General features: G+C 38.8%; 1 protein-coding gene across 2 annotated transcripts in view; it reads left to right on the top strand.

Moving 5' to 3' along the window:
• GDPD1 (glycerophosphodiester phosphodiesterase domain containing 1) overlaps positions 1–19,038 on the top strand; it is a 65,833-nt gene that overhangs the window by 42,401 nt on the left and 4,394 nt on the right. For both annotated transcript variants that reach the window (XR_001370799.2, XM_014590191.2), the window contains exons 4-7: positions 1,722–1,767; positions 11,200–11,318; positions 11,815–11,904; positions 14,707–14,840. Coding sequence is in view for 1 of the 2 variants with exons in the window: in XM_014590191.2 (XP_014445677.1) it covers positions 1,722–1,767; positions 11,200–11,318; positions 11,815–11,904; positions 14,707–14,840 (389 nt within the window). In the remaining variant the exon portion in view is untranslated. The remainder of the gene's footprint in view (positions 1–1,721; positions 1,768–11,199; positions 11,319–11,814; positions 11,905–14,706; positions 14,841–19,038) is intronic.

Genomic DNA, 19,038 nt, shown 5'->3' with positions numbered 1-19,038 from the left:
TCCATTCTCCTCTCGGGATCTTGGGTACGCACGCACACACGCCCAGCGTGAGTTTTAAGCACCGGGTTCGGGACGCGAACCGCGGGCAACTACGTGGGAGTCCAGCGACATAGCCATTATGCTAACTGCTGGTTCCCCAACCACTGATATTTTTTTATTATCGCCATGGTTTTGTCTTGTCCAGGATGTCATATAGTTGAAATCATATGGCATTTAGACTTTCGAATACCATGCTTATTTTTCATAAACACTGAAATGAATTAAGTTATTTTTATTGAGGGGATCTATAGTTTTTTTTAATTAATTTATTTAATTCCATTTGTTATTATTATTTTTCAGCTTGACCAGAGAGAGACAGAGAGAGAGAGACGGAAAGCGAGGAAGCCACCAGGTCCAGGATTTGAACCGCGTTTGGCCATGTGGGAATCCAGTGCCTTTAACCATCACGCCACCTCCTGGCCCCAGGGATCTATAGTTTTTGTTTTTTTGTTTTTGTTTTTGTTTTTTGGTTTGTTATTTTTGGGTTTTTTTGGGAGGGTTTTACCATAGGGTGCAAATAAATAAATAATTTCGAAAGAAAAATAATTTTTCCCTTTTACTGTCTCTCTCTCTTGCCAGAGAGAGTGAGAAATCACCCTGCTAGGGGATTAGTCACACTGCGATACCTTCTCCTCCGTTTTCCTCTTGGGATCTTGGGCATGCACACATGCGCCCGGCATGAGTTTGAAGTCACAGGGTCCAGGACTCTGTGGGAGTCCAGCGATGTAATTGCCACACTATCTGCTGGTTCCCCCCAGCATGATATTTTTGGTAAAGAATTATTTAATTATATTTATTATTATTATTATTATTCAATATTATTATTCAATTCCACGATGGGGGGAGAAAGAGAGAGAGAGAAAGTAAGCCACCAGGTCTGGGACTCAAACCACAGACAGCATGTGAGAGTGCAGCAACTCAACCATCACACCACCTGCTGGCCCCTATTTATTTATTTATTTATTTATTTGGGAGGTTTTAGCTATAGGGCACATGTGCTTGCTGGAAAGACAGAGACAGAAAGCGAGAAATCACCCCCCAGGGGGATGGCCATGCTGCAATCCCTTCTCCTCCATTTTCTTCTCGGGATCTTGGGCACACACGCACAAGTACCTGGTGTGAGTTTAAGCCACTGGATCTGGGACTCGAACTGCGGTCGACTACATGGGCGTCCAGCAGCATAGCCATTACGCCATCTGTTGGTCCACCACACTTGGTATGTTTTTCAAATCAGCAGATTTGGGACTTGAACCATTTAACCAGCCATGTCAGATCCACCATACCACTGACTGGCCCTAGATGAAATTTTAATTAGTATTTCTTTGATTTTTACAGAGTTTAAATATTTTTCCATGTTATTGTTTTATTCTTTTTTCCCCTTTGAATTGTATATTCTTGACATTTTTCTATGCAAAATATGTCATGACTTTTCTGACGACCCAATAAAATCTTAGTACATTATTGAGAGAAGGTCTATGTTAAATAGTGCAGATTTCTTTTTTTGTAAATGGTTTAAGTAAATACTTTTATGGTTCATTTGCTGTTAAGGATGTCTGCTTCAGGATACCCTATATAAACACATACAATGTTCTTTTCTTTTCCAAAGCTTTGTTTTAATGTAAGATGCTAAAGTATTGCTATTTTTTGAGAACTAACTTTTTTTTCAATTACCTTTTTTTAAGGAGCTCCCACCCTACCTTGGCAAACTGGATGTAACATTTCAAAAAGGTAGTATTTCTCATTTTCAATTTAAACTCTTTAACATTAAAGTGTATTCATTTATGCTGAGAAGCCCATGTGTATTCTCTTGACATAGTAGGGTCTTGCTAAAAGTACTGCCCTCTAAACTTGTCCTCTTAGGCCTACAAATGTTCTCTTAGACCAACCTTGTTGGTCATCTGAACCTGAGATGATCAGGTTCAAAGATTTAGCTTGCTCTTTCTATTTAAATTCACACATAGGGACCGACAGGTGGTGTGGTGGTTGTGGCGCTGGACTCCCACAGGCCTACTGTGGGTCAAGTCCCAGGTCTAGCAATTTGCTTTCTCACTTCCCCTCCTTTTCTCTCTGGTCAAAAATTTAAAAAGAATAATAAGTAAAATTAAACAAATAATTTTTTAAAATAAAATAAATTCACATATAATTAATTTAAGCCTGAATACTAATTACAAGAATCCCAATATTCCTAGGCATACTTTGTACTTCTTTTTTTTTTTTGGAGAAGTTTTTGCTATAGGGCACGTGCGCTCGCCAGAATGACAGAGAGAGATGGAGAGACAGAAAGTGAAAAATCACCCCCCCAGGGGAGATGGCCACTCCACAGTTCCTTCTCTGCCATTCTCCTCTCAGGATCTTGGGCCCTCACACACACCCAGCGTGAGTTTAAGCCACCGGGTCTGGGACTTGAACCACAATCGGCTACATGGGAGTCCAGTGACATAGCCATTATGCTAACTGCTGCTCCCCATACTTTGTACTTCTAAAGCTTCAGATTTTAGCACCTTACCATAGTTTATAGTAGTTTCTCCATCGTAAACATAATGAAGGATAAATGAAGTAAAAAGGTCCCTCTTCAGACACTTTATGGTTCTATAACATTTGATTCTATCATGTAGCTGCTTCATATTTTCAATGACTGAAGAGACTTCTGTCACTCAAGCCATTTCCTAGTCATCTTCACTTAACAGTTTTCTATCTTTTGAGGGACTATTTCTCACAAAGAAACATGTCCCAGGGCCAGTGGGTGGCATGGTGATTAAGGGCCTGAACTCCCACATGGCTGACCACGGTTTGAGTCCTGGCCCTGGTGGCTTGCTTTCACATTTTCTATCTTTCTCTGTATCTCACTCTGGTTGAATGAGAAGGAAAGAAAGAAAATTAAATAAAAATAATTTTTTTTTGAGATTTTTGCTATAGGGCACTGCGCTCGCTAGAAAGATAGATAGAAAGCGAGAAATCACCCCTCAGGGGGATGGCCATGCTGCAGTCCCTTCTCCTCCATTCTCCTCTTGGGATCTTGGGCATGTACACATATGTGCCTGGTGTGAGTTTAAGGCACTGGGTCTGGGACTCGAACCGTGGTTGACTACATGAGAGTCCAACGATGTAGCCATTATGCCATCTGCTGGTCCCCGTAAATAAAACTAATTAAAAAAAAATCGTTCACAAAACATTTTTAAAAAAGGAAAGAAAGAAAAAAGAAATATGTCCCTTGCTCTAATTTGTTAGTTACTGCATGTTAGAATGGAAAATACACTACTTTGAGATACAGATGCTGAACAGATATAGACCAACTATCACAAGTCAGCCTCACATTTTGAATAGTTCACAAGTACAATTCAATAAAACTGTAAAATGTTATACCATGTACCCTCCTATGGTTTACATATGTTTAAAACCTTGGTTAAATATTTGCCAAGAATCTATTTATATAGTGGGACCTGCAGATGGCATAATGGTTACGTCACTGGACTCCCACATAGTTGACTGTGGTTTGAGTTCCAGACCCTGTGGCTTATAACTGACTTCAGCTGTGTGGGCCTATAAGCCAAGATCCTGAGAGGAGAATGGAGGAGAAGGGATTGCAGCATGCCCATCCCCCCTGGGGAGAGTGATCTCTCTCTTTTTGTCTCTCTGCCTCTCCAGCAAGCACACACACACCATAGCAAAAAAATCTCTCTCTCAAAATAAAGAATCTAGGGGCCAGCAGGTGGTGTGTTGATTAAGGGCACTAGACTCCCACATGACCAATCGTGATTTGAGTCCCAGACCTGGCAGCTTGCTTTCTCACTTTCCTTCTCTCTCTCATTTTTTTTTCTCTGATCAAATTAAAATGAATGAATGAATAAATAAATAAATAAATAAATAAATAAATAAATAAATGAAGTTAAGTAAAAAAGACATTTCTTTAAAAAAAATCTAAAAAAACCAAAAACCAGAATCTAATGATTTAATTTTCAAAAAGAACTGTAACTACTTCATAAATGAGATTTTTTTTTTTTGGAGAGGTTTTTGCTATAGGGCATATGTGCTCACCAGAAGGACAGAGAGAGAGAGACAGAGAGAGACAGACAGCGAGAAATCACCCCCCAGAGGGGATGGCCATGTCGCAATCCCTTCTCCTCCATTCTCCTCTCGGGATCTTGGGCACGCACGCATGCGCACCTGGCATGAGTTTAACTTACCGGGTCTGGGACTCGAACTGCAGTCAACTACATGGGAGTCCAGCGACATAGCCATTACACCAACTGCTGGTCCCCATAAACTAGATTTAAAATAAACTATCGTAATTTCCCCCTTGATTGGGAAATTTTGAAAAACCAGAAAAAAAATTTAAATTAGCTTTCACTAAGGGATGTTGAAATCTGTGTGTTTGATCTTGTCTTTCAGGTAAGTATCATTAAACTCTGTTGGTTTAAGGAAACACTTTTTAAAATTCTTGTTATTTATTGGCTTCTACTTGCCGTGGTATTTATTATTTGTGTCCATTTTGAACTAGTGGAAGTTAAAAAAATTTTCAGAAGTTTTTTCTTTTTCTCTTTGTAGAGCAAAAACAAGCCCCACAAAGATGGAAAGAGCCTTTGAGAAAAAAATGTTTTAATTTTTTTCTGGTTTTTCATCTCCCTCACAAAGTCATAAAACTTTTGAATGTGAAGAGACCTTTGAGTCCATATAATCCTGTCTTCTGTTGTAGATAGGGAAACTGGAGTCTAAAGATACAAATTAACTTGATCAAGGTCATACAACAAGTAAATGACAGATTTTGAATTTATAATAGATCTCCTCCTCACCAGGCTAGTGTTCGGCTACACTGCGCTGCCTGCCTATCTGAACAGCCTCATCAAATGCTATATCAATAGCAATGTGCTATCAAGTTTCAGACAACTATAAAGAATATTCATTCTTGGTACCAGCAGTTAGCGTAATGGCTATGTCACTGGACTTCCATGTAGTCGGCCGCGGTTCGTGTCCCGGACTTGATGGCTTAAAACTCATGCCGAGTGAGTGTGCGTGTGTGCCCAAGATCCCAAGAGGAGAATGGAGAAGGGATTACAGCGTGGCCATCCTCCCTGGGGGGTGATTTCTCGCTTTCTGTCTCTCTGTCTCTGTCTGTCTGTCAAGCGCATGCACCCTATAGCAAAAACCTCTCAAAAAAAAAAAAGAATATTCATTCTTATTGTGATCAATTTATATCACAATTGACTTTGTACTGTGCTTTAAATATTAAATTTACTGTAGTCGAGACAGACAAAATATAGTATTATATAAAAATTTGACTAATGTTAATTAGCAAGTTGTTCAGTTTTTCCTATTCTAATCCTTTGTTTGCTTGCATTTCTTTCTCTTTTTTTGATCAGACGGATCGTGTTCACTAAAGAGAGAGAGACAGAGGGAGAAAACACATCTCTTCTCCATTTTTCGATTATGTTGGGATTTGGAGCATATATTCAAAACCCCTGACATGTTTCTCAAGCTCTTGGGACTGGGACATGAACTGCAGTCAGCCATGTGGGATCTGGTTCCCTTAACCACTAGGCCACAGGGCTGATCTTTTATTTTTCTTTTCGTTTTTATTTGTGGTTCACGACTTTACTGTAGAAATAATTAGATGTTTTCTTTCAAAGGATTCTTTGATGTACGACAGGCTACATTAAAAAGTAAATGTATAGGACCAGCAGATGGCATAATGGTTACATCGCTAGACTCCCACATGGCCAACCACAGTTACAGTCCTGGACCTGGTGGCTTGAAACCCATGCCCAGTGTGTGTGCATATTTGCACATATGCAGGTTTTAAAAAATTAAAAATAAAGAGACCAGCATGTGGTGTGGTGGTTAAGGCGCTGGATTCACAAATGGCTAACTGCGGTTCAAGTCCCAGGCCTGGTGGCTTAAAAATCATGCCAGGGTGGGACCAGCAGATGATGTAATGATTACGTCGCTGGACTCCCATATAGTCAACCATGGTTCGAGTCCTGAACCTCGTGGCTTCAAACTCATGCCAGGTACGTGTGCGTACATGCCCAAGATCCCAAGAGGAGAATGGAGGAGAAGGGATTGCAGCATGGCCATTCCCCCAGGGGGATGATTTTTTGCTTTTCGTCTCTCTGTCTTTCTCTGGTAAGCACGCACGCCCTATAGCAAAAATCTCTCTTAAAAAAAAATCATGCCAGGAATGTGTATATGCATTCCCAAAATCCCAGAAGGAGAATGAAGGAGAAGGGATTGTAGCTTGACCATCCATCTAGGGAGTGATTTCTCAATTGCCTTCTCACTGCCTCTCTCTGTTTCTCTCTGGTGAGCACACATACCCTATGACAAAAACAAAAACAAAAATTTTTTAAATAAAAAGTAATGTAAAGAGGGACCAGCAGATGGTATAATGGCTACCTCCCTGGACACCCCCGTAGTCAAACGCCGGTCAAGTCCTGGACCCGGTGGCTTAAACTCACACTGGGCACATGTTTGTGCATGCCCAAGATCCCGAGAGGAGAATGAGAAGGGATTGTGGTGTGGCCAAACCGGGGTGATTTCTCGCTTTCTGTCTCTCTGTCTCTTCTCTTTCTGGTGAGTGCATGCATCCTATAGCAAAAAGACCTCTCAAATAATAATAATAATAATTTTTTAAAAAAGTAATGTAAAGAAAGAACATAAAAAAGCGTTAGCCAGGGAACCAGCAGTTAGCGTAATGGCTATGTCGCTGGACTCCCACGTAGTCGACCGCAGTTTGCTTCCCAGACCCAGTGGCTTAAAACACGCTGGGCGCGTGTGCGTGCATGCCCAAGATCCCAAGATCCTGAGAGGAGAATGGAGAAGGGATTGCGGCGTGACCATCCCCCCGGGGGGTGATTGCTCACTTTCTGTCTCTGTCTCTGTCTGTCTATCTGGCGAGCGTACACGCCCTTTAGAGAAAAATCTCTCAAAAAAAAAAAAAAAAAAAAAGCGTTAACCAGTGCTGCACTATAGCACTGTGTTTAAGCACCATGCAGAGGGAGCCAGATTCTACATGGTTGACCATCAGGCACACATGCACATGCCCGGGATCCTGATGGGATACAGAAATGGAGGAAAAAGAGGATTGTGGCATTACCAAGCCCTATTGTGGGTTGCTCTCTCTCTCTCTCTCTCTTAATCTTCCCGTTTCTCTCACACCTGCACACAAGCCCTCTGACATTAAAAAAGAAAGTTTTAATCAAATGGTTTGTTATTATCTATTCTACTTACTTAAAGGTAGCATTTTGTGGGGTACTGGCATGTGGTGTGATGGTTGAGATACTGGATTCCCACATGGCCAACTGGTGTGAGTCCTGGACCTGGTGGCTTGCTTTCTCACTTTCCCGCCCTCTTTCTGGTGAGCATGCATGTCCTATAGCAAATTAAAGAGAAAAAAAAAATTAAACACAGCTTTTTTTTTCATGGAAAATACTTACTTTGGATATTGTAGCATTGACAATAATGACCAGTTTTAAAGTTCTAGCATGCTATAGGAGTCACTTCACGTATCCACCATCCACACATCCTATGGCATATCTTTTTGCCTACCATTCTTATTCCCCATGTCCTCTGCCAGGAGAAATACTAGGGCAAATTTGTCTTTTTTCAACTCTTTCTATATTATACACTGGCTAAGGCATCTAGTCTATATGTTGTGATGACATTTTAGCACTTTTTTTCTTTTTAACTTTTATTTCTCACTTTCTACAATATTTTTTAAAGAATTAATTATTGAATTTTATTTATTCATTACTTTTTTTGTTTTTTAATTTGACCAGAGAGAGACACACAGAGAGTGATAGGGAGACAGAGAGAAAGAGGGAAAGTGAGAAAGCAAGCCACCAGGTCTGGGACTCGAACCATGGTCAGCCATGTGGGAGTGTCCAGCATCTTAACCACCAGGCCACCTGCTGGTCCCCAGCGCATTTTTTTTCTTAACACTCATTTTAGTTCCCTATTAGCTATAATATTACTCTTACTGTATGTATTATTTTACTGTTCCAGAGGTGGTTGTATGTTTGCATTTTTTCTAAGTTGATTCTTACATACAACTTACTTGGGAATTGCTACTAGCCTGTGGTACTTCCCTTGGCTACTAAATTGATATTCCATATTTAGAAGTCAAAATTTTTACTTAACTAAAATGTTGGGTGATTGGAAAAGTCATGAGGCATTTTTACATAGTAAAATACATCATGACTTTTCTGACAGCGCATATCACTAGACAACCAGAACTTTCTGCAGTTTTGGAAATGTTTTATATTTGCACTGTCCAATATATGAGGCTTGTGCAACTGAGTAATTGAATTTCAGATTTTATATAATTTTAATTATTATTCTAAAAGTTTGTTTTGTTTTGTTTTAGTTTTGCTATGGGATGTGTGTACTCACCAGAGAGAAAAAGTGAGAATCACCCCCATTGGCAATGGCCACACTGCAATCCCTTATCCTCCATTCTCTGCTCAGGATTTTGGGCATGCGCTCACACATGACTAGTGTTTTTCAAGCCCTAGGGTCCAGGACTCGAACTATACAGCCAGCTATGAGATATACAGTTGCCTTAAACTTCACACCACCTGCTGGCCCTATTATTTTAAAATTTTAACAGAGGGCATGTGCACCTCCTCCAGAGATACAGAGAGGTTGGGGTGGCAGTGAGAAAGTACCCCCATGGTGAACGAGTATGCTGCAATCCCTTCTCTTCCATTTTCCTCTCTTTTCAGGTTTTAGGCATGCATACGCACCCAGCATGTTTTTTAAGCCACTGGGGCCAGGACTCAAACTGCAGCAGTTGACTGTATGGGATCCAGCCACCCCAACCACCACACTCATGAGCTGGCCTTAATATTTTTAATTTAAATAGCCCTATGAGGAAAAATAAAATAACAAAATAAATAAGTAAATAGCCTTATGAAGCTAGTAGCTACCACATTAAATAGTGCTGAACTGGAGTATCATGCTCATGTATTTTAGTTTATAATTAATTTTTCACATTTAGAAGACAATAAAATGTTTTGTTTAACTGAAATATCACTGTCCAAATAAAACTTTCTGCAGTGATAGAAATACTCTATATTTGCACTGTGACAGAAATTAGTTTAAGCTAGCTTAATGGACACACACACAAAAAGATTAATAAGAAAGAATAATGGTAGATCTGACATCAAACATTTTGGATGCAGAGGCACAAAAAGTCTCTTGTTTCATGCCTTAGTTCTGCTTTTCTGGGTATCTTGGGTCTTATTTTCTACTTTAGATTTTTTTTCCATGTGCAGGAAACTTGATCACTGACAGTTAAAAATTCATATCCTGCCTTTACTTTGCCTCCAGAGAAAAAAAGACAGTCTTACTTATGAGCGTCAAGAAAAAGGTACCAGAAAAAGGACACTGATTGGCTCAAGTTGGGTCACGTGTCCATCCTGAGGCAGAAGTGGACTGTATCAGTGGTCATACCTAACATATGCCCACCTATTTTTTAATATTTATTTATCTATTTAATTCTTTTGTTATTAGTTTTTAATTTGACCAGAGAGAGACAGAGAAAGAAAAAGGGAAAGTGACAAAGCAGGTCCGGGACTTGAACCACAGTTGATCATATGGGAGTCCAGCGCCTTTAATCACCATGCCACCTGCCAGCCCCAACATATGCCCACCTTTGAAGTCAGTGGGGAGTAAGTACTATCATTAACAACCCTATTAGAATAAACAATGTGGAATAAGGAAGATAGAGTTTTCTTTTTTTTTTTTTCTTCTTTTTTTTTTTTTTTTTGAGAGGTTTTTGCTATAGGGCACGTGTGCTCGCCAGACAGACAGAGAGAGACAGAGAGACAGAAAGCGAGAAATCACCTCCCAGGGGAGATGGCCACACCGCAATCCCTTCTCCATTCTCCTCTTGGGATCCTGGGCACGCACGCACATGTGCCCGGCATGAGTTTAAGCCACTGGGTCCGGGATTCGAACCGTGGTCGACTACATGGGAGTCCAGTGACATAGCCATTACACTAACTGCTGGTCCTGGAAGATAGAGTTTTCTAAGGGAAAGAAGAATGCTGGGAAGGAAAAATAACAGCTATTCACTAGAAATGTGATTGTTTTATAGTTTAATTATATACTCTGTGATTAAGTTTAGGCTCTTTTAATTATATATGCTAGACTCATCTCACAATAATTTAAGCAAAAAATTAGAGAAAAAAAGAATTCATTGGCTTTCATAAGTTCTTATAGTTTTCTCAACTAAAAAGTCTGGAACTTAGGAATCTAATAGTTATTTTAAAAGAAAAAGTTTAATTAATAAAAATTGAAATCATAAATATCATGTACCAACATTAAAATACTTATTTTTATTAATGTAAAAAGGTCAAGTTGAAATCTGTAGGCACTGGGTGGGCCCGCAGGTAGCGTGGTAGTTAAGGGTGCTGGATTCCCACATGGCCAATCCTGGTTCAAATCCCAGAACTGGCAGCTTGCTTTCTCACTTTCTCTCTCTCTCTCTGTTCTTCTCTGGTCAAATTAAAATAAATGATTAAGAATAAATAAAATAAAGTTAACTAAAACAATTCTTTTTTTCTGAAGAATTATTTACTTTATTTTGTTTGTTACTATTATTATTATTTTAATTTGACCAGAGAGACAGAGAGCAAGAGAAAGGCAAAGTGAGAAACCCAGCCATCAGGTCCAGGACCCAAACCGTGGTTGGCCATGACGGAGGCCAGTACCTCTGTGCCACCTGCCAGCCCCATTAAAATAATTCTTTAAAAAAGGAAAATCTGTAGGCACAGGTGGCATGGTGGTTGAGGGTACTGGACTACCACATGTCCCACCACAGTTCAAGTCTTGGACCTGGTGGCTTGCTTTCTCACTTTCCCTTTCTCTTTCTCTCGCTCTGTCTCTCTCTGGTGAAATTGTGTGAAAATAATAATAAATAAAGTAAATATTTTTTTTAAAACTCTGTGGGCATATAGTAGTACAACTATAACAAAGTAGAGGAAGTACACCAAATGGGTATAATGTTTATATCTACGTTGTTGGACTTTATTTTTCTTTTGTTTGTTACACTTTTTTTGCATTTTGTAGGTGTCCTATAATGACTGCATAATATAACTTTTTTAATCATTAAAAAGTAAACGCTATCTTTAAAAAACATATTTAAAAATCTTGCTTTCTCAGCATGCCAATGTGAAGGAAAAGATAACCGAATTCCATTACTGAAGGAAGTTTTTGAGGCCTTTCCTAACACTCCCATTAACATCGATATCAAAGTCAACAACAATGTGCTGATTAAGAAGGTACTCAAGGCATTGCCCTCCCCGAGTGTGTTGCATCCAGTTTCACAAACTACATAAGGTTAGAGTAGGTGATTGCCTAGATGGATAGTCTTCAAGGAAATGTGATACTCCAGGGATCAGCATTTCATTAAAGAATGCCCTGGAAGAGATCCCTTTCCTGTAGGAGAGTCTGTTTTCAGAATAAGCTGGCATATCTTAGTCATAGATGAAAATAAGTTCCTAAAAATCGATCATTCTGGCATTTATATAACTAACTTCTAGTTTAACTTGTTTCATTTGTGGTTAGTTGATATCATATTACTGAATTATAAATTGTATAATGGTAACGTGTAGATAATTTTTATATTTTATAAAATAATCTGAATTTATATATCAGTTTTTTCCAAAATTCTATTCTATCCAATGGCAGATAGTCAACTGTAACCTATTGTTAAAGTGAAATGTTATTAGATTTACAAATAGGCACATGCATAAAATTGTGAATTTTCATGTGTAGGTTTCAGAGTTGGTGAAGCAGTATAAACGAGAACACATAACAGTGTGGGGTAATGCCAGTTATGAAATTGTAGAAAAGTGCTACAAAGAGGTAAGCTTCAAAAATGACACAGAATGATTTATCTTTGTTATGTTTCTATATATTGAAAACCTTAGTTATTATAATAATTTTTTTAAGTAGCTTATCTTCATACAGAGATAGATGATACCAAGTAGAAGCAACGAGGCAGAAGTTTACTCAGAGAGATACTGGGTTTGGACTTTGCAATTTCAGTTCAGTGTAATCAGACTGTTCCACAGAATTATTATTTTTACATGCTCGTATTGTTTAACGACATTTTATTATGTGTACTATAAGACAAAATACGATTATCATGTAATGTCTGTTTTTATTCGATAACTGACTGTGTGTAATTTTTAATTAAAGTAGTCCTTCAAGTCCATAACTTTAGCTTCTTTTTACCCTTATCCCTCCAAACAGACTTAATCAAATTGAGTTGAGATCATAATTATGAAGTAATATACAAAAGCAGAGCCATCTATCCACTGAAAAAAACTTCTGGTTGAAGAAAATATGTCTTTAAAAAATTAAATTGATGTACTTAGGAATGATATGCTAACTCCCATAAGCAAGTTTAAATATATAGTCAACTACCAAAATTAGAAATTTAAAATATTAAAAAAAAATCTTAAGCACTGATGACTTTTATAGAATACTAGTGAAAAGTGCTGAAGAAATATCATGATATAAGTAGCAATCCTTCAATACAAAGAATTCTTTGGGGAAGGCCTTGTCTTCCTAGCAAAAAAGACAAAAACATCCACAATCAACACCATTACAATTCAAAGTACAATTGAGGCGCTCAATAAAGGCAAGCAAGTATTATTTATGTGCAGCAGTCTTTGTGAAATCGCAAAATAGTTGGTGTACACAGGGAAAGAACAGAGCAATCACCGGGCTGAATGGCTTCAGATTGCTAAGAACTTGGAACTAAGAATTTTCCATAACTTGTATCATCTCGTGGTATTTTCAGATGTTTTTACTAGGGAGAAAAGGTACTGGAAGCCTCATAACTTGTTGAGCTTTTCATATCATCATTTTTTTTTCCAAATAAAAAATAATGGTAATGCTAGAAAGCATGCAGAGAAAGTGTATCTCTCATACATTGTGTGTGGGGATGTGTAAAGTACAGCTACTCAGAATAATTGGTTCCTTGTGAAACTAAACAGACACTTAATGTGTGAATCTACAATTTCATTTTACGCCAGAAAAACGAAAACTTATGTATCTAAAACCTGTACTCAAATATTTATAGCAACTTTATGCTTACAAGCAAATCCTGGAAACAACCTATTATGATTTTGATAGTGGTTTGTCCCCCAAAAGTTCTTGTTTTAGCATTTGGTCCCTAGGAGGTAGTGATTGGATCATGGAAGCACTGGCCTCACGAATGGACTAATGCTCTCTCTCAAGACACTGAGTTCTAACTCTCATGGGAAGGAGTGAGTTCTTGCAAGAGTGAGTTGTTATTAAAGAGATACCCAAAGCTGGCCCCATACTCTAGGGTTAAGGGACTTGGCTCCTACATGGCCTACAGTGTGGTTTGAATCCTGGCCCTCATACTTGAAAAATGTGTCAGGCACATGGCTGGCCATGCCCCACATCCCAACATGATGGAGAAATGGAAGAAAAGAGTTATGATGTGACCATGTCCCATTGTGGGGAGCTTTCTCCTCTTCTCTCTGTTTCTCTCCCCGTGGTGAGCACACATACTCTCTGGTAATAAGAAAAATAAGAGAGAGAAAGAGCTTGAGAAATAGCTGCCCACAGTTCTGCCTCTGCATGTACCTGCCATCCTCTCTGCTTCTATCTGCTGTGTTATGATGTAGGTCAGACTGATGCCACCTGTATGGCTTTGGATTTTCCAGCCTCCAGAATCCAAGTCAAATAAAACTCTTACTTCTTTATACATAACCCAGTCTCAGGTATTTTTGTTAGCAATGCAGTAGTAGACTAAGACACGACCCAGATATTCGTTAGTAGATAAATGGGTAAACAAACTCTGGCACGTCTATGCAGTGCAATAGTATTTAGCAATAACATGGAATTAACTGCTGATACATGCAACAACCTGACTGGCCTTCAAGGACATCAGTTTTGCAAGGTGTAAAAGAGTTTTGGAGATTGGTAACACAACAATGTGAATATATTTATCTCCCCCCATGCCCCCCACACACAGACACACAGGTTGAGTATCCCTTATCGAAAGTATTTAGAACAGAAGTGTTTTAGATTTTGAATTTTCTAGGTATTGGATATTCAGTGTACATAATGAGATATATTGGAGGTGTGACCTGAGATTATCTATTATATATTCTACAAATATATCTGTACTATACAGCTGTTTATTTTAAAATGGTCATAAGGTTACTGAATATTTCATATATTCATCTCTTTGTGATTTGGATTCTAGTATGTTTAGTCTCTAGTCATAAGTACTCTGAGCAACAGACAGAAGTGGTGGAACAAGAGCAGAGAGAAGGGAATAAACCAATTGCACTATAGGTTCTAGGCAAATCCTGATCCATTTGTCAAGGATGAGCTATTTCTTACTCTCATATTTAATTTTTAAAAAGAGTTATTTCACTTCATTTTGTTTATTATTATTATTTTTTAATTTGACCAGAGAGAGACAGAGACAGTGAGAGAGAGAGAGCAAACAAACCAGCAGCTCCAGAACTTGAACCATGGTAGGCCATGTGGGAGTCCAGTGCCTTAACTACCATGCCAACTACCGGCGTGGTATATTTTTAAATGAATATTCATAATTCAGAGTTGTGAAATAATCCTCCTTAGGATTACTGAGGTAACACACAACATTGTGTCTTTCAGAACTCAGATATTCCTATACTCTTCAGTCTACAACGCGTTTTGCTCATTCTTGGCCTTTTCTTCACCGGCCTTTTGCCTTTTGTGCCCATTCGAGAGCAGTTTTTTGAAGTTCCAATGCCTTCTATCATATTGAAGTAAGTGGTTACTCAATTTTTATCAATTACTAAATATGAGATGACTAAGGTTAAGGCTCATTAATATATCAATATCAATGATAAATAGAATTTTGTAGTTATGTTCTGCTACTTGATAATTATTAATAATGCTTTTGATAAAATTAAGACACTTTCTCTAAAATGAATAATAAAGGATTATAATACTAATGTGAACCCAACTTGGGTATAGTGACTTTCTGTGCCTGTGTACTCAGAAGTCAGGTAAAAAGAATTGAGCTGAATTACGGAAGCTTAATTTTTATTCTGACATGAAATAGCAATTGCCCTTCAACTTCTCTTACTTCTTTCACTTCGTTGAAATAGAAACTTTGCCCAACTGAAAGATCATTAAACTCCAAATTCACCAGTACTGATGCACTTAGGAAGAAAATCACTACAAATACGTATGGAAATAGGAGAAACAAAAGGGTAGAATTTGTTTATAATAGAAAACTTAAAAGTTCATGGAAAGGGGCTGGTAGGTGGCATGGTGGTTAAAGCACTGGACTCCCATATGGCCTACAGCGGTTCAAGTCTCAGACCTGGCCGCTTGTTTTCTCACTTTCCCTCTCTCTTTCTCTGTCTGTCTGGTCAAATTTTAAAAAGTAAAAATAATGGTAAATAGAAATTAAATAAAATAATTCTATAGAATAAAGTTCGAACTTGGGACCAGCAGTTAGCATCATGGCTATATCGTTGGACTCCCATGTAGTCAACCGCGGTTCGAGTCCCGGACCCAGTGGCTTAAACTCATGCTGGGCACATGGGATTGTGGCATGGCCATCTCCCCTGGGGAGTGATTTCTCGCTTTCTGTCTCTCCATCTCTCTCTGTCTCGCTGGTGAGCGCACGCACCCTATATCAAAAACCTCTCAAAAAAAAAAGAAAAAATAATAAAATATGAGCTTTTATTGGTGCAAAAAGTTTGAAATCCATTTATATATATATATATATTTTTTTTTTTGTAATGTGTATTACAAGCTTTTTGAAGACCCTTCAAGTAAGATACTTTTATATTTACATAATTTCTCTACTAGAGTCTAAGACTTGCTTTTCACTCAATTTACTGGAAGATACAAACATATAAAACACTTAGCATTGCATGGCAAATAAGCATTCAATAAATTATAGCTTTTATTATTAAATTACCTTCATTATTATTACTAGTAGTAGTAGTAGTATTAAAAGATAGCTTTATATCAAAAGTCCTACACACTTAGAGTATGATTTCAAGTGTAAAATCTGGAGAGATCATTTAATGGGATTTAAATTGCATACAAACGTTTTTTAAAAAAAATATATTTATTTAATTTTATTTATTCATTCGTTTATTTTAATTTGACCAGAGAGAGATACACAGAGAGAGAGAGAGAGGGAAAGTGAGAAAGCAAGCCACCAGGTGCAGTATTCGAACCGCAGTCGACCATGTGGGAGTGTGCAGTGCCTTAACCACCACACCACCTGCTGGTCCCCCACATGCAAACATTTTTAGCCCCAAAGCAGAACTTTAAAAAAATCAAGCTGGAAACAGCAGATGGTGTAATGGTTACATCGCTGAACTTCCAAATAGTTGACTGCGATTTCAGTCCCAGACCTGGGGGCTTTCCACTCATGTTGGGAGTATGTGTGTGTGCATGCCCAAGATCCCAAGAAAAGAATAGAGGAGAGGGGATTGCGGCGTGGCCATCCCTTCTGGAGGTGATTGCTTGCTTTCTGTCTGTCTGTCTGTCTCTGTCTCTCTGGTGAGCACATGTGCCCTATAGCAAAAATCTCTCAGAAAAAAAATATATGTATATGTTGGTAAAAGAACAATTTGGCCAGTATTCTTGTGCTGGCTTTTGTTTCATGTCTGTTTTCTGATTTCAGTTTCTTAGTGATAAGCATGTTTATTTTACTTATTCCCAGTTTTATTTATTAACTGTCTTTGTAGCTCTTTCTCAGACAAAACAACAGAGAATGCTTCTTGTCTACAAAGTAACTATTTTCATTCACTAGGTTAAAATGATTCCTCGGGGACCAGCAGTTAGCGTAATGGCTATGTCGCTGGACTCCCATGTAGTTGACCGCAGTTCGCATCCCGGACCCGGTGGCTTAAAAATCTCACACCGGGGGCGTGTGCATGCGTGCCCAAGATCCCAAGAGGAGAATAGAGGAGAAGAGATTGTGGCGTGGCATCCCCCCTGGGGGGTGATTTCTTGCTTTCTATTTCTCTGTCTCTCTCTGTCTGGTGAGCACACGCGCCCTATAGCAAAACCCTCTCCAAAAAAAAAAAAAAAAGATTCCTGGTCATTTACTCATACAGTACTTAACCATCCTCTGGCTTAGAATAGACCATTGTGTGCTCTCAATTATCTCTATGTATTCCTTTTAGAAGCAAATATTATTGAAATAGACATAAAAACAAACTTCATGGGGTCAGCAGATGGCATAATGGTTAAGGCACTGGATTTCCATGTAGTCGACTGCAGTTTGAGTCCCAGACCCAGCAGTTTGAAACTCACATTGGACGTGTGTGTGTGCATGCCTAAAATTCTGATACAAAAATGAAGGAAAAGGGATTGTGGCATGGCCAGCCCCCATATGGGGTGATTTCTTGCTCTCTGTCTCTCCAGGGAATGCATATGCCGTATGGCAAAAATCTCTCTTAGAAAAAAACATAAAATTAACCTTTTATCTAAAAAGTAATAATGGCATAAGACACACATGGGATGTTATTTGTATGTGTTTTACTGTTTCTATGGAAGACAATGAATACTTCCTAAGATATCATAGTAATTGTGTTAATGAGGCTGTTAGAATTGGGGGTACTAAATCCCTTGGATTCCTAAAGTTGTAACACTGGGTCAGAGTTAGGGGAAAAAAGGACTTGTACTTAGAGAGCTTCTAATAAAAACAGAGTTCATTAAAAAAAAAGAAAGAAAAAAATGAATTTAAGTGTGGAGAATGATGCTCAGAATTATTGTAAGAGTATAGATAGGAGTTAGAAAGAAAACAGGAAACGAAGATATGAAGAGAATGAAAAATCACTATATGCTGATAAACTAGAAAGAAGCTGCGATACCTTCATTGTAGAGAGGCTAATCAAAGATTTCCTGGGCATAACCCAAAGTTAATGTCATAGGCACCTACTGTGATCTAGGTATTGATGAGATTGGAAGAAGGAACTCAGCCTAGACTGAAAAAGTCAGGCATACTCTCTTCCTCCTCCTTCTTCCTTTTCCTCCTCCTTCTATTTCTCTTCCTCCTCCTCCTCCTTCTTCTTCCTTCTCTTCCTCTTCTTCCTCTTCTTCTCCTTCCTCTTCTTCTTCTTCTCTTCCTCCTCCGTCCCCCTTCTTCTTTTTTTTCTTTTTCTTAGGTCTTTACCATAAGGTATGCACACTTGCTGGAGAGAGACAGCAACAAAGAGAAGGAAAGTGAAATCGCCCTACTTAGGGGGATGGCATAGTAGGTGCTCAAAATGTCACAATCCCTTCTCTTAGGATTTTGGGCATGTATACGCACACGCACAAACACACACACACACACACACACACACAGTGTGTTTTTCAAGTCTCTGGGTCTGGTACTCAAACTGTGGTCAGCATATGGGAATCCAGCGCTTTAACCACCATGCCACCTCCACCTGGTATACTCTTTTAATAGGAAAAATAATTTAAAAAAACAGGGTCCAGGTCTTCAAATACCAAAAAAGAAAGAAATGTGTGCTTAAATGTCTCATTTTTACTCCTAATAGCTTTTTTTTTTTGGGGGGGGGGGAGGTTTTTGCTATAGGGCGCAGGCCGCATGCCCTCGCCAGACAGACAGGGAGAGACAGAGAGACAGAAAGCAAGAAATCACCCCCCAGGGGGAGATGGTCACGCCGCAATCCCTTCTCCTCCATTCTCCTCTCGTGATCTTGGGCACGCACGCACACGCACCTGGCATGAATTTAAGCCACCAGGTCTGGGATGCGAACTGCGGTCAACTATGTGGGAGTCCAGCAACATAGCCATTACGCTAACTGCTGGTCCCACTCCTAACAGATTTTTAATCTGGAATATCCTTTGGTTGTATGTTTAAGTCTTCCAAATACTAACTTACAGCACACAAAGCAAGAGAAAGAGGTTTGACCAAACAAAGAGAAGAGACATGAGCCCAGGGCACTGGGGTTTCTGAAAGGTTAATTTTTTCTTTCTTTC

Source organism: Tupaia chinensis, unplaced genomic scaffold, assembly GCF_000334495.1.
Source record: "Tupaia chinensis unplaced genomic scaffold, TupChi_1.0 Scaffold000416_1, whole genome shotgun sequence".
Classification (NCBI taxonomy): domain Eukaryota; kingdom Metazoa; phylum Chordata; class Mammalia; order Scandentia; family Tupaiidae; genus Tupaia; species Tupaia belangeri.
Note: the sequence above shows the minus strand (reverse complement) of the source record. Positions and strands in the feature narration are given on the sequence as shown.